At 32.9% G+C, this 12,485-nt stretch overlaps 2 protein-coding genes across 2 annotated transcripts; one reads left to right on the forward strand and one right to left on the reverse strand.

Moving 5' to 3' along the window:
• The first annotated feature begins 8,191 nt into the window (after positions 1-8,191).
• LOC107773318 (cyclic dof factor 4-like) lies at positions 8,192-8,910 on the forward strand. Its single transcript, XM_016592750.2, has one exon. The coding sequence runs from the start codon at positions 8,316-8,318 to the stop codon at positions 8,835-8,837; it is 522 nt and encodes a 173-aa protein (XP_016448236.1). The 5' UTR covers positions 8,192-8,315; the 3' UTR covers positions 8,838-8,910.
• Positions 8,911-9,739: 829 nt separating this feature from the next.
• On the reverse strand, positions 9,740-11,369 carry LOC107773370 (pollen allergen Sal k 5.0101-like). Its single transcript, XM_016592794.2, has 2 exons — positions 11,111-11,369; positions 9,740-10,352 (listed from the first exon to the last, which is right to left on the reverse strand). The coding sequence occupies exons 1-2, from the start codon at positions 11,274-11,276 to the stop codon at positions 10,003-10,005; spliced, it is 516 nt and encodes a 171-aa protein (XP_016448280.1). The 5' UTR covers positions 11,277-11,369; the 3' UTR covers positions 9,740-10,002.
• Positions 11,370-12,485: the final 1,116 nt, after the last annotated feature.

Here is a 12,485-nt window from a genome sequence, read left to right on the forward strand (position 1 = left end):
CACAATTTTGTTTCTTGCTATGCCAAGATACTAATGCATTTCCCAAGAGTTGACACGTGCCACTTGTGCTTTTTCTATCAATATTGTCACCTGCAAAATCTGCATCTAAAAAGACTCTTAGAGCAAAATTGTTAGAACGATCATACCATAATCCTAGCTTAGAGGTACCAATTAGATATCTGATAATTTTTTTAACAGCAGTGAGATAGGATTCCTTAGGAGCCGACTGATATCTTGCACACTTTCATGCACTGAACATAATATCTGATCGACTAGCAGTGAGATATAATAAGGATCCAATCATTGCTCTATACATGGTTTCATCAACCTTTTTTCCATTGTTGTCTTCATCGAGCATTGTTGTTGGACTCATTGGAGTGCTGATTGACTTAGCATTTTTTATGCCAAACTTTTTGATAAGCTCCTTAGTGTACTTGGTTTGGCTAATGAAAATCCCTTTAGGCGACTGTTTGATTTGAAGTCCGAGAAAGAATGCCAGTTCTCCCATCATGCTTATTTCAAATTCTCCTTTCATGGAAAGAGCAAATTCTTAGAACAGAGTTAGGAGTACCAAAAATAATATCATCAACATAAATTTGAGTAATATGATTACCTGAACTAGAATGCTTAATAAAAAGGGTTGTATCGATATTACCTCTTTTGAACCCTTGATTTAGAAGAAAAGAGCTTAACCTTTCATACCAGGCATGAGGAGCTTGTTTGAGACCATACAAAGCTTTAGTCAGCTTGTATACATGATCAGGAAAGGTGACGTTTGCAAATCCTGGTGGTTTCTTCACATATACTTCTTCAGAGATGTGGCCATTTAGGAACGCACTTTTAACATCCATTTGAAATAGATTGAATCCTTTGTGAGCAGCGAAAGCAAGTAATATTCATATGGATTCGAATCTTGCTACAGGTGCAAAGGTTTTATCATAGTCGATTCCTTCTTGCTGAGAGTATCCTTGAGCAACCAATCTTGCTTTATTTCGAACTACTTGACCTGATTTATTCAATTTATTTCTGAATACCCACTTAGTTCCAATGATGGATGAGTTTGAAGGTCTTGGAACTAATTCCCATACTTTATTTCTTTCAAATTGATCTAGTTCCTCTTTCATAGCACTTATCCAGTGAGTATCTTTGAGAGCTTCATCCACTTTCTTTGGCTCAAGTTGAGAAATAAGAGCCACATGAGATTTGTTCTTCTGTGACCTTCTTGTAGTGATTCCTTCATGTGGATCTCTTATAATGAATTTGTGAGGATAGCCAGGTTCACTTTTCTATTCATTTGGAGTGTTTGAGGAAGGTTCTCTTTCTACATTAGTCGATTGATCTGTTGGAGATAGTTCGAGATTTTCTACAGGCTCTTTAGCTGGTTGAGTCTGTTGAACAGCTGGCTCACTTTGATGATCCTTTCCTACAATAACAGATTTAGGGACAAAAGAGATTTCCTCATCTTCAGAAATATTTTCATTCCTTGGGCGAGGGTTAGTATCAACAAAAACAACATGAATTGATTCTTCGATGCATAAAGTTCTTTTATTGTAAACTCTATATGCTCTACTTAAAGGAGAGTATCCAAGAAATATACCTTCATCACTCTTAGGATCAAACTTACCTAAATTGTCCTTTCTATTATTGTGGATAAAGCATTTGCATCCAAAAGGGTGAAAGTAGCTGATATTGGATTTATTACCGTTCCATAGTTCATAAGGAGTCTTTTTGAGGATTGGTCGAATCAAATACCTGTTGATGATGTGGCATTTTGTACTCACAGCTTCTTCCCAGAAGTGATGAGGTAAGGAATTTTCCACAATCATAGTTCTTGCCATGTCTTGTAAAGTTCTATTTTTACGCTATACTACTCCATTTTGCTGCGGTGATCTTGGTGAAGAGAAGTTGTGATAGATTCCTTAATCGTTGCAAAAAATTTCAAAAGCTCTGCTTTCAAATTCTCCTCCATGATCACTCCTGATAGTAGATATGTAGTATCTCTTTTCTCATTGAACTTTCTTACAGAAAACTTCAAAAATCTTTAGAGCATCATCTTTGTGACTTAGAAACATAACCCAGGTAAATCTAGAGAAATCATCTACAATGATAAAAGCATATTTCCTACCACCTATGCTAGCAGTTCTAGTTGGACCAAATAAATCCATATGCAATAATTAAAGAGGTTTGGAGGTGGAAACAATGTTTTTAATTTTGAAAGAAGAGCGAGTTTATTTTCCTAGTTGACATGCATCACAGATATGATCCTTTGAAAAATCTAGTTTTGGAAGACCGATTACAACATCATGTTTAGAAAGCTTTTGAATAGTATGCATTCTGGCATGACCAAGTTTTCTATGCCAGACCCAGGGATCATCAATCATGGAAGTAAGACAAATTTGATCTCCAAGATTATCTAAATTGCTAATAATGTAGACATTTTTGTCTCTATTGCCAGAAAGAATGATTTTACCTGATTCATCTTCTATAAACCAGCCATGTTTCTTAAAATGGACCTCATAGTCATTGTCACATAATTGACTAATGCTGAGAAGATTATAGCCGAGTTCATCAACCAGGTAGACTTCATCTACATCACATGTTGAGCTCAGAGGAACTTTTCCAACACCAATTACATTTCCTTTGGATTTGTCTCCAAATGTAATTGTTCCTCCATCTAGTTTGGTGACTGATTTGAAAAATTATTTGTCACCAATCATATGCCTGGAACACGCGCTGTCAAGATACCATTTTCTTTTTCGATTCTTCTTGCGGTGTTCCTGCAAAACAAAGTTACTTGTTTTTAGGTACCCAAGCCTGCTTGGGTCCTGAATGGTTAGAATGCTGAGTGTTAGCTTGATTTGAAGATTTAGGTCTCCAGACCCATCTCCTGCTATCCTTGAACCTGCAACGATTAGAGGTATGACCCCTTTTACCACAATAAAAATATGGTGGACTAGTAGAGTTTCCAGAACCTTTTTTTGCTCTAATTATGTTCCTGCATTGGTTAGTATTATGGTAATTTTTACCAAAAAAGGAACAAGCAAGAAATTTTTGTTTGTGATGAGTAGTCTGATTTGATTTGACTGAGCTGTGACTGGTGGATTTTTGCAATCCATTCAATTGAAGTTGAAGCTCATTAACTTCATCCTGTAGCATATCACGCTCAATTTCACATACTTCCAGTTTCAAGGCCCAGTCTTTCTTTTCTCTCTTGATCTTTCTAAGTTCATTCACAATTTTTTCGATATCTGCAAGAGCAATATCAACAAATTCTTGAAGTTCATAACAATTAGGGCATGTGGGAAGACGTACCTCACTAGTTCCTTCGTCTGCCATAAGGCCAAGTTCTCTTGAGTTGTCTTCCTCATCATCTCCATCTGCCATTAGTCCAAGCTCCCCTGAATCTTCATTTTCATTTATAGCCGTGAAACATATATTAGAAACTTCCTCATAATTAGACTCTTTTTCATTACTCCATGCTCCGAAGGATTTCTTCTTTTGCATGTTTCTGCTGAGTTTCTTCTTTGGTTCAGGACAATCAGCTTGAATATGACCAAACTTTCCACATTCGTAGCACCTTCCATCATTTTTATCAGTTTCATTGTTTATCCTTCCTTTCCTAAAGTCAGGCTTCCCTCTTCTGCTATTTCTGTTTTTCCTCATCATGCTTGTTACAATTTGAGAGAGCATGGCAATGTTTTCATCTTGTTTTCCTCCTTCTTCTTCTTCATTTTCTAGTTCAGCCACAGTTGCCTTAAAGGCAACAGTTTTCTTCTTTTCTTGAATTTGTCTATCCAAGTGAGTTTTCTCAAAAACAATTAGATCACCTCTGAGTTCATCATAGAAAATTTTGTCAAGATCCTGATATTCTAAAGCGATGACTTTTGGCTGCCAAATAGTAGGTAAACTCCTGAGAATTTTTCTAACCTGTTCACCACTTTTGACAGGTCTGCCAAAAGACTTTAGATCTCCAAGAATTTTACTGAACTTGGAGAACATCTCTTCCACTGATTCTCCATCCTTCATTTGAAATAGCTCGTAGTCTCGAACGAAAAGATTGATCCTTTTTTCTTTTACTTTGTTGGTTCCTTCGTACGTGACCTCCAGTTTGTCTCATATTTCTTTGGTTGTTTCACAACTTGATATATTTTTATACTCTTCTCCACTGATAGCATTGTACAGTAGATTTTTTACTTTGGCATTTACAGTTATGACAGCAGCTTGTCCATCAGTGTAGTCATCTAAGTCAAGAGGATCAGTTGATATGATGACTTGACCATTTGCATCCTTCTTTGGTAGGATTGAAAGATTTTTCTTTTTTATCACACGCCAAACTTTAATGTCATATGACATCGTGTATGTTTCCATACGCACTTTCCAATGAGAAAAATATTGTCCGTTGAAATAAGGAGGTCGAACCTGAGAGGTTCCTTCTTAAAATAGTGCACCAATAACAGTGTTAAATCCCATGATCTTTCTCTCACCAGCTGTTACGCAGAGATTGTGAGCCTTACTCCGATACCAATTGAAGGTACAAGAGAGGGGTGGATTGTGGTCTATTAAAAAAATAGTCGACTAACGATGATTTTAGTTGACTAAATTAAGAGCAGAATATAAGATAATAGTAAATGTAGAGAGAATAACACACAGCGATTTTATACTGGTTCGGTATCGGTGTGGTACTTACATCCAATTTTTCTTGGATCACAAGGGTTCCCTTTAGATCTTGAAAGTATTACAATACAGATGGTTTTGATTCGTTCACCACCAACGAAGTATAGCAACAATAAATTTTGAATAATGACACAACTCTCTTTTGTATTCTAATTTTTCCTATCTTTTGAGACATTGATAAATTGAGGATTACAGTGTTTGGGCGAAGAAGTAGAGAGATTTAGAAAATAATGTGTGTAGTTGCGCAAATCTTCCATTTGATCTTAGCAGACTTCTTATAGGAGAGAAGAGAGCCATTGAGCCTTGACTGAAAATAGGGGCACGAAATCTTCAAAGGGATTTGACCCAAGGGGTGCCTTTTCGAATCCTGCTCTTGGGAGGGACCAGATTCGATCGTGACTTTCCTTGTCACATGCTTACATTGAGGAGACATTCAAGCCTACGATTGAGCTTAATTAAGGATATTGAATATTTGTTGGCAATAGCTCCTTGATTTGTAATCTGATTTCCTTTGATTGAGGCCGAATGGATGTGCTAAAATTTGATTCCTTCTTCTTGTCCATTAATTCAGCAATCACATCTTTTGACAGCTTCTCATTAGTATTCTTTCCTTTTGATGATTTCGATTCCTGTAAACTAAGGTAAGTGAACATTGTCATCATTGAAACTTTAGAATATAACTTAACATGTTCGACTACTTACTAACTTTTCTCGAGAAAAAGAACCTTTCTCTTTATTAAGAGAGAAAAACCTTTCTCTATATGGTTTTCTCTAACTCCAGTTATCTTATTGATTTTCACAGGTGAAGGTAAACTCAAGATTTATTTTATTTTCTTTTAAGGAACAAAAAAAATAGGACTGGTTTTATTAAAGTATGCATGTAAATATTTTTTACACTTTTAATTCATTTAAAAGCTAATTGCGCGTAATTGTTTGTAGTAAGAATTGAGTGCGTTGATAACTTGAAAAAGACAATAAGAAGCCTGTTATACAACTAATTAAAGGGATTTTTACCTAGCTATACTATAATAGAAACTTATTTATCACCTTTATTTAGGTTCCTTGTTAATTACTTTATATATCTATATTTACAAGTTATATACAAAATCATAAAAAAGAAAAAAAAATCAAGATCCCTTAAATTTAGCCTATCATTTACATGACACCCGCCCCCATTTCCGATAATCCCTACATTTAAGATTATGTTCCTTTTCCAAAGGATTTAAAAAATATTTTCTCTCTTAATAATCACCCAAAATCTCTCTTAATTTCTTATATCCACTGTTATCCCCCAAAATTATCGATTCTTTCCCTTTTCCCCTTTCCAAAGCTTTTCAAACCCAATTTTTCTCTTTCTTACTAATCACCCAAAATTTCTCTTTCTTATTGATACATTGCAGACGAAATTCAGAATACTTCTCTAGAATCAAGTTGTGGGTAAGTTTTGAATCTTGTTTTCTTTCTTTCGAAAATCTTTATTGTATGTGACTTGTATATGATACATCAATACCCAAAATAATACTTGATATAATACTAATATAATTATAGTATGATTCTATTAGATTTTTAGTGTAGAGTTGTGATTGAAACTTGAAGAATATAAAGAACATAATTGTATCACAATTTTTCAGAAATGTATCACGAATATATTATAATTGTATATGTATCATAATTGTTGAATGAATTGTATTATAAATGTATGATATTTGTATATTCATTGTATATTGTTACGAGCAGTTATGAGTTCGTGACGAATTTCACAATTTGTAACACAAATATATATTAATTTATTAGTATTGTATCGGGTATTATTTTGGGTATTAATGTGTCATATACAAGTCAGATACAATTGTGAGACAAATATGATACAATTATGTTTTAGGCATTGATGTATCTGATATAATTCAAATACAATTATGATACAGTTATCATACAATTATTATACAATTCCTGAATATTTCTTCATTTTCAGTGTTATCCAATCTCCTAGCAAAAGAACGATACAATTGATGATTTTTTTAATAATATAAAGTTATCGGCAATGGTGGAAAAATGAAGATGGAGATTCTAAGCATAAATTAAGGGATTTTGATGTAAAAAGGAAAAGGAGAGAGAAGAGGAGAGGGGAAAAAAAGAAAATGATGTAATTGAATATCTTAATTGAAGACACTAATAATGGGGTGGGAGCATTTTAAGGAGCAATCTACATAATTTGTAAGAAAAACCTAAATACTTATTAAAAACTACAAAATATAGAGAAGATAGGTAATTAAGTTTCTAATATAGTATAATTGGGTAAAAACACTGAATAGTTTAAATGCATTTTTATATTGTCAGTATACAATAAATCTCACGTACATATAGTAATAAGGAGTTCAAATTTTATGTAAATGTGTATTTTTATATTGCAAGTAAATTTCTGCATCACCTACAAAGAAGATGGCTAACATAATAAACTGGTTAAATTAAATTAATTATGCCATTTTTTAAAAGTATTTTTTCTTATTTTTCTTCGTGTCGAGGGTCTACTGGAAACAAACTCTCTACATTTACTATAGGAGTAAGGTTTGCGTACTATCTTCCTTTCCTAAACCCTACTTGTGAGACTATATTGGATTTGTTATTGTTGTTATTGTAATAATTTAAAGCATCGGTGCGTAAAACTTAAATTAGTTAATACTCCCTCCGTTTCAAATTAGATGAGGTACTTTTCTTTTTAATCTGTTCCACAATAAATGACACATTTAAATAATTCAATTTTAAACTCTTCATTTTACCAATTTTATCCTTAATAAGAATCTTTTATAACCACACAAATATCATGACCCCACAAAATTTTTACCCCTTAAACTTTTAAGACCACAAGTTTCAAAAATCTTCTTATTTTTTCTTAAATTCCGTATCGAGTCAAACTATTTCATCTAAATTGAAATGGAGGGAGTACTAATTTTGGAGCTTCCCTCTTGAGGATTAAGATATTAAAACTATGATGTGTAAAGTTTATCAACATAATCTCAGTCCTCGTGAAATCTTTAGATTAAAGCTAATTAATTTGATTTGATATTAAAACAAAATATTTCCTTCATCCCTTATCTTTATGATAGCTTATTAGCCACTTTTGGAAAAATATACTATTGAGTAGGCAACCTACCTCTTTCTGGGCCCACTACAAGGAGAGACTTTAGTGCAACAAGATGACGTGGAGTAATGATGTGGACAAAAAGTTCAGCTTCAACATTTTATGCCAATTACTGTTTATCTGAATTACTAGTATTTTTTATGTATAATATAAATTTACATATAAAATTTTATCAAAATTATAATAAATACTATATATAGATTTATAATAATTGCTCAAACTTCTTTTGCAATTTTTTTTCGTGGTGGTGCGTATATAACGCCATAACCTTTCCCATATATATATATATATATATATATATATATATATATAAAAACAAAAAGAAATTAATTTAGGGAAACTGGCTGAAGTTCAAGAAAGTCCTAACCCACACCTATATTTCTTTTCTAAGCGCAAACTTTGTTCCTCAGCAAAGCGTTCACTTCTTTTTTTGTGGATTTTGAGTGTATTTGAATTCAGCCTCTCGTTAAGTCTTTACGGAAAGTTTGTCCTGTTTTCTCTTATGGTAATAAGGACGCCGGGCATCAAGTTGTTTGGAACAACAATAGAAGTGAAAGAAAAAGAAGAAGAAAATGATCAAATATCAAGCAAAAATGATGATGATTATGATCAACTTGAGAATAAAAGGCCAGACAAGATTATTCCTTGCCCTAGATGTAAAAGTATAGAAACCAAGTTTTGTTATTTCAATAACTATAATGTTAACCAACCAAGACAGTTTTGCAAAGGTTGTCAAAGATATTGGACGGCCGGTGGTGCCCTCCGGAACGTCGACGTCGGTGCTGGCCGCCGGAAAAATAAGCTGCCGCCGCCGCCTAGCGGTGGTGCGGCCGGGATATTAGGGTTATCGGGTAGTTGCTTCTTTGAAACTAATTCTAATAATTATGGGATTCATGAGCTTGACTTTGATGATAGCCGGATGTTGGCCGTGAAGGAGTGGCATGCGGCGGAGCAAGATGAATTCCGGCATCTTTTTCCGGCCAAGAGGAGGAGGAACGTCACCTCCGATAGTCAATCTTCTTGATTACTATTTGTCATGTAGACTGTAGTGCATGCGAATTAATTAATTTATTTGGAAATTAAAAAAATTTAGTTGAAAGAAGAAATATTTGCATGCTGACTTCTCTTTGTAGATTGTACGTATGTATCTATAGACTGTCTTGTTATCCATATTTCAATTTTCCCCGTCTCTTAAGAAAGATATTTATTTTTTTCTGAAAAATCCCTAGGATTCTTCGGTTGCGAACTGGATAACTTGTTCACTGTGCAATATCTCACAGACTACATAAAAGATGTAAATCGTGCTAGGCAAACCCTGTGCAACGAGTTCTAACCGAGAAGACTGCCGGTCATGAGGAGAATTGAAAGAAAGAAAATTTAAGAAAGATATTTAATAGTGTCAATCATGAGAATATTTATCTAGACAATCTTTTTATCTCCTGTAGACATCTCACTTAATTAATATTCACTTAATTAATTTCTATTAGTGTAGTGCTTATGCTTTCCTGAGCCGAGGGTCTATTGGAAATAGCCTCTCTATCCTTACAAGGTAGGGGTAAGGTCTGCGTACACACTACCCTTCCCAGACTCCACGGTGTGGGATAAGACTGGGTATGTTGTTGTTGTTGTTAATTGAAGTTAAAGAGAATTTGAAAAAAAAAATGTTTCTTGTTTTTCATAAACTTTAATCTTTTTGTTAACACATTTATTTTGTCAAAATCATTATTATTTGACATGGAATAGGAAATAATTAATCTACTTATAAATTATTCATAATGTCCCATGATTATATCCTAATCAATCATGTGGATCGCAAGCTTAAGATGTAGTAGAAATAATTGTATCAGTCAAAATGATAGATGTAGTAGATCGAACATAAACCAATCCAATGTATTTTGTGTTTTAAAAAAAACTAATATTACAACATTTAAAAGGGAAGTTAACATACAAAATTTTATTATTTCGTTTGCTTTTGTATTACATAAATTGAGATCTCTACACATTAAAGCTCTCAATCTACAATGTTAAGGCATATAACTCCGGATCCAAATTGACATTAAAACAACATATACTAAAATCTTCTCTTAGAACGTGCATATGTGCAAGTCCTAGAAATAATTTATATGTTATATTAACAATTACATTAAAAAAAAATTAACATGGGGAAATTGTTAATTAATTCAGTAAACTTAAGCTTGATCAATTTCTTCAGGCAACAATTCAAGTTCTTTAAAGACTTCAGCACACTCAGGGGCAGCTTCTTTCTTCACAAAAAATAAAGGGTTAGCGTGACGAATCGTCTCAGCCATGCCATTATTGCTAGTGATAGTAATTCTTGCAGATTCTTTTGCATGGCCTTCATTTGGGATCTCAGAGCAATCTTCCTTGCTGCTCTTCATTAATATCATCTCGCAGATCTCGTCCTCGTGGTCGCGTTCCACGAGGAGGCTGTAGACGCCGTTCTTGTCGGTTTGACCCTCAACCGTCAAGGTGACACTGTCGTCTGTGCTGTTTCTGCATTGCAACCGCACCTCCGCGCCTGCATACATGCATGTAAATACTTTTACAAGATTCAAGATTTAATCTTTATGGATTTAATCTTTTAAGTTTTTATTATTGAACTCGTTACACTTTTAAAATTTTGAAATAAATTAGTGTTGCTGAATATTAGTAAATTTTTACATATATATATCTATAGTCTGCGTTTAAAATATATGTTAGAATTTAGCTGAGCTCATTAAATTCATGCTCCATCCGCCTCTTTTAGCCACTTACTAATTAACGTCACAAATTATGAGATGATTTGATCGATGACCCTACCTTATTAATGGCAACTTCTGTATCTATTACTTTCTCATGTCCACAATAAGTGATTTTTTGGCTCTTTTCACACAGATTAAGAAATTCACTTTTTAACATTAATTAGCTCTTTTCACTATTTACTCCAAGGACAATGTGGGAAAAAAATAATTAATTCATTCTTGAAATCTGAAAAAAATCATTTATTTTGGACCACAAAAAAAGAGCCAAAAAATCACTTATTGTGGAGCGGAGGGAGTATTATTTTATTGTTGTTCTGTCTCCAGGTTCGAAATTTTATTTTATTTTTTCCTTTTAGATGCATAATAATAAGCTTGATTCTAAAAAAATCCTCCTATCTAAGTTGCACTATAAAATTAAAAACAAAAAAAAACAAAGAATAAAACATCATTCTTTTTTTATTTTATTATTTTCAGTTTTCATAACTTTTAAAAAACTGTTTACATATAAAATGGAAAAAAGAAAAATAATAAATACCTGGCATTGGCTTACTGAGCCGGTTTTCGAAGAGAGCACGGCAAAAATCACAATAAACTTTTCCTTCCACATGAAACTGAGCCTGAGCTTGAGCCTGAGTTATCCCAATAAGGGAAAACAAACAAATAGCACTGGCAATTAGAATAATTGCACCTGATTTTGTCATTTTTCTTTTTTCTTGCTGTAGATTGCAAATGATAAAAGTTAATAAAATCTACAAGGAGAGTTCCTGTATTTTTATTTAGAGGAAAGTGATGAAATTTGTAATTGAGAGGATGGTTTATATTTTGCATTTTCAGTTATTATTGTGAGGTTATCTTGTTCTTTTGGTATTTCTGTGGTTACATTTTTCTTTTTTTTAATTTTTACTTAATTGATAAAATTAATCCTTTTATTTTCTTTTTGTTTAATGGAAAAGAAATAGAAGTTCCTCCTATTTTCACTCATCTATAGAAAAATCAAGGGTATATTAGTGGAATCTTACTAAAGTTTAGCTCGGACGCTCAATTTCTTTTCCAAATAAATTCAACAACAAAAATAAATTTTGATGAAACAATAGCACAATTAAGGGTCACCAATAATCGTATCAGCATTTACGGAAACAGAAAATTCATCAAAGAGATTAAAAATAAAAAAATTAAAGACCTGAAGAAACCAAGAAGATTCAACATCTAATAACCTAAGTCTTTATTCTCTATTTTTCCACATACGTTATATAAGTTGTTTAAAAGGTCGAAAGGTGTCAAAATGGATAATTTGGTCAAGATTGACTATAGTCTTGTCCCACGTCGTCCAAACTTTATTTTGGTCAAATGTGATTGGTTAAATATGTTAAATGGAAAATCACAATCAATTCAAGACTTCTTAAAACTTTTTTTTGGGGGTGGTTACAATTGGATCAATGAAAAGTTTTTTTTATCTGTCTATTTCATTTTTATTTTAGTTAGAAAATTGAGTAAAATATTGCGTAAAACTTAACATGAGCTTATTCGCTTCAGCTACTAAAATAACTACCCTCTATAGCCCCTCAAAATTTTAATAACCCATGTTTTTTTTTACTTACACGAAATGGCCCTTCGGCCCAAACATATTACATCTAATAGCACGAAATGTCTATTTTATATATTTTTTGTATAGTGACAGTCTATTTTGTATAATGACAGTCTATTTAGTATATATTTTGTATGGTGACAGTCTATTTTGTATATATTTTGTATAATGACAATGTAGTGTATATAAATTGGATAGTAGCAGTCTATTTAGTATATTTTTGTATAGTGACAGTCTATTGTATATAAATTGTATAGTGACAGTCTATTTTAGTATATTTTTTGTATAGTGGCAGTCTATTTCGTATATACATTGCATAACATTT

The sequence above is a fragment of the Nicotiana tabacum genome, unplaced genomic scaffold (assembly GCF_000715075.1).
Source record: "Nicotiana tabacum cultivar K326 unplaced genomic scaffold, ASM71507v2 Un00125, whole genome shotgun sequence".
Lineage (NCBI taxonomy): Eukaryota > Viridiplantae > Streptophyta > Magnoliopsida > Solanales > Solanaceae > Nicotiana > Nicotiana tabacum.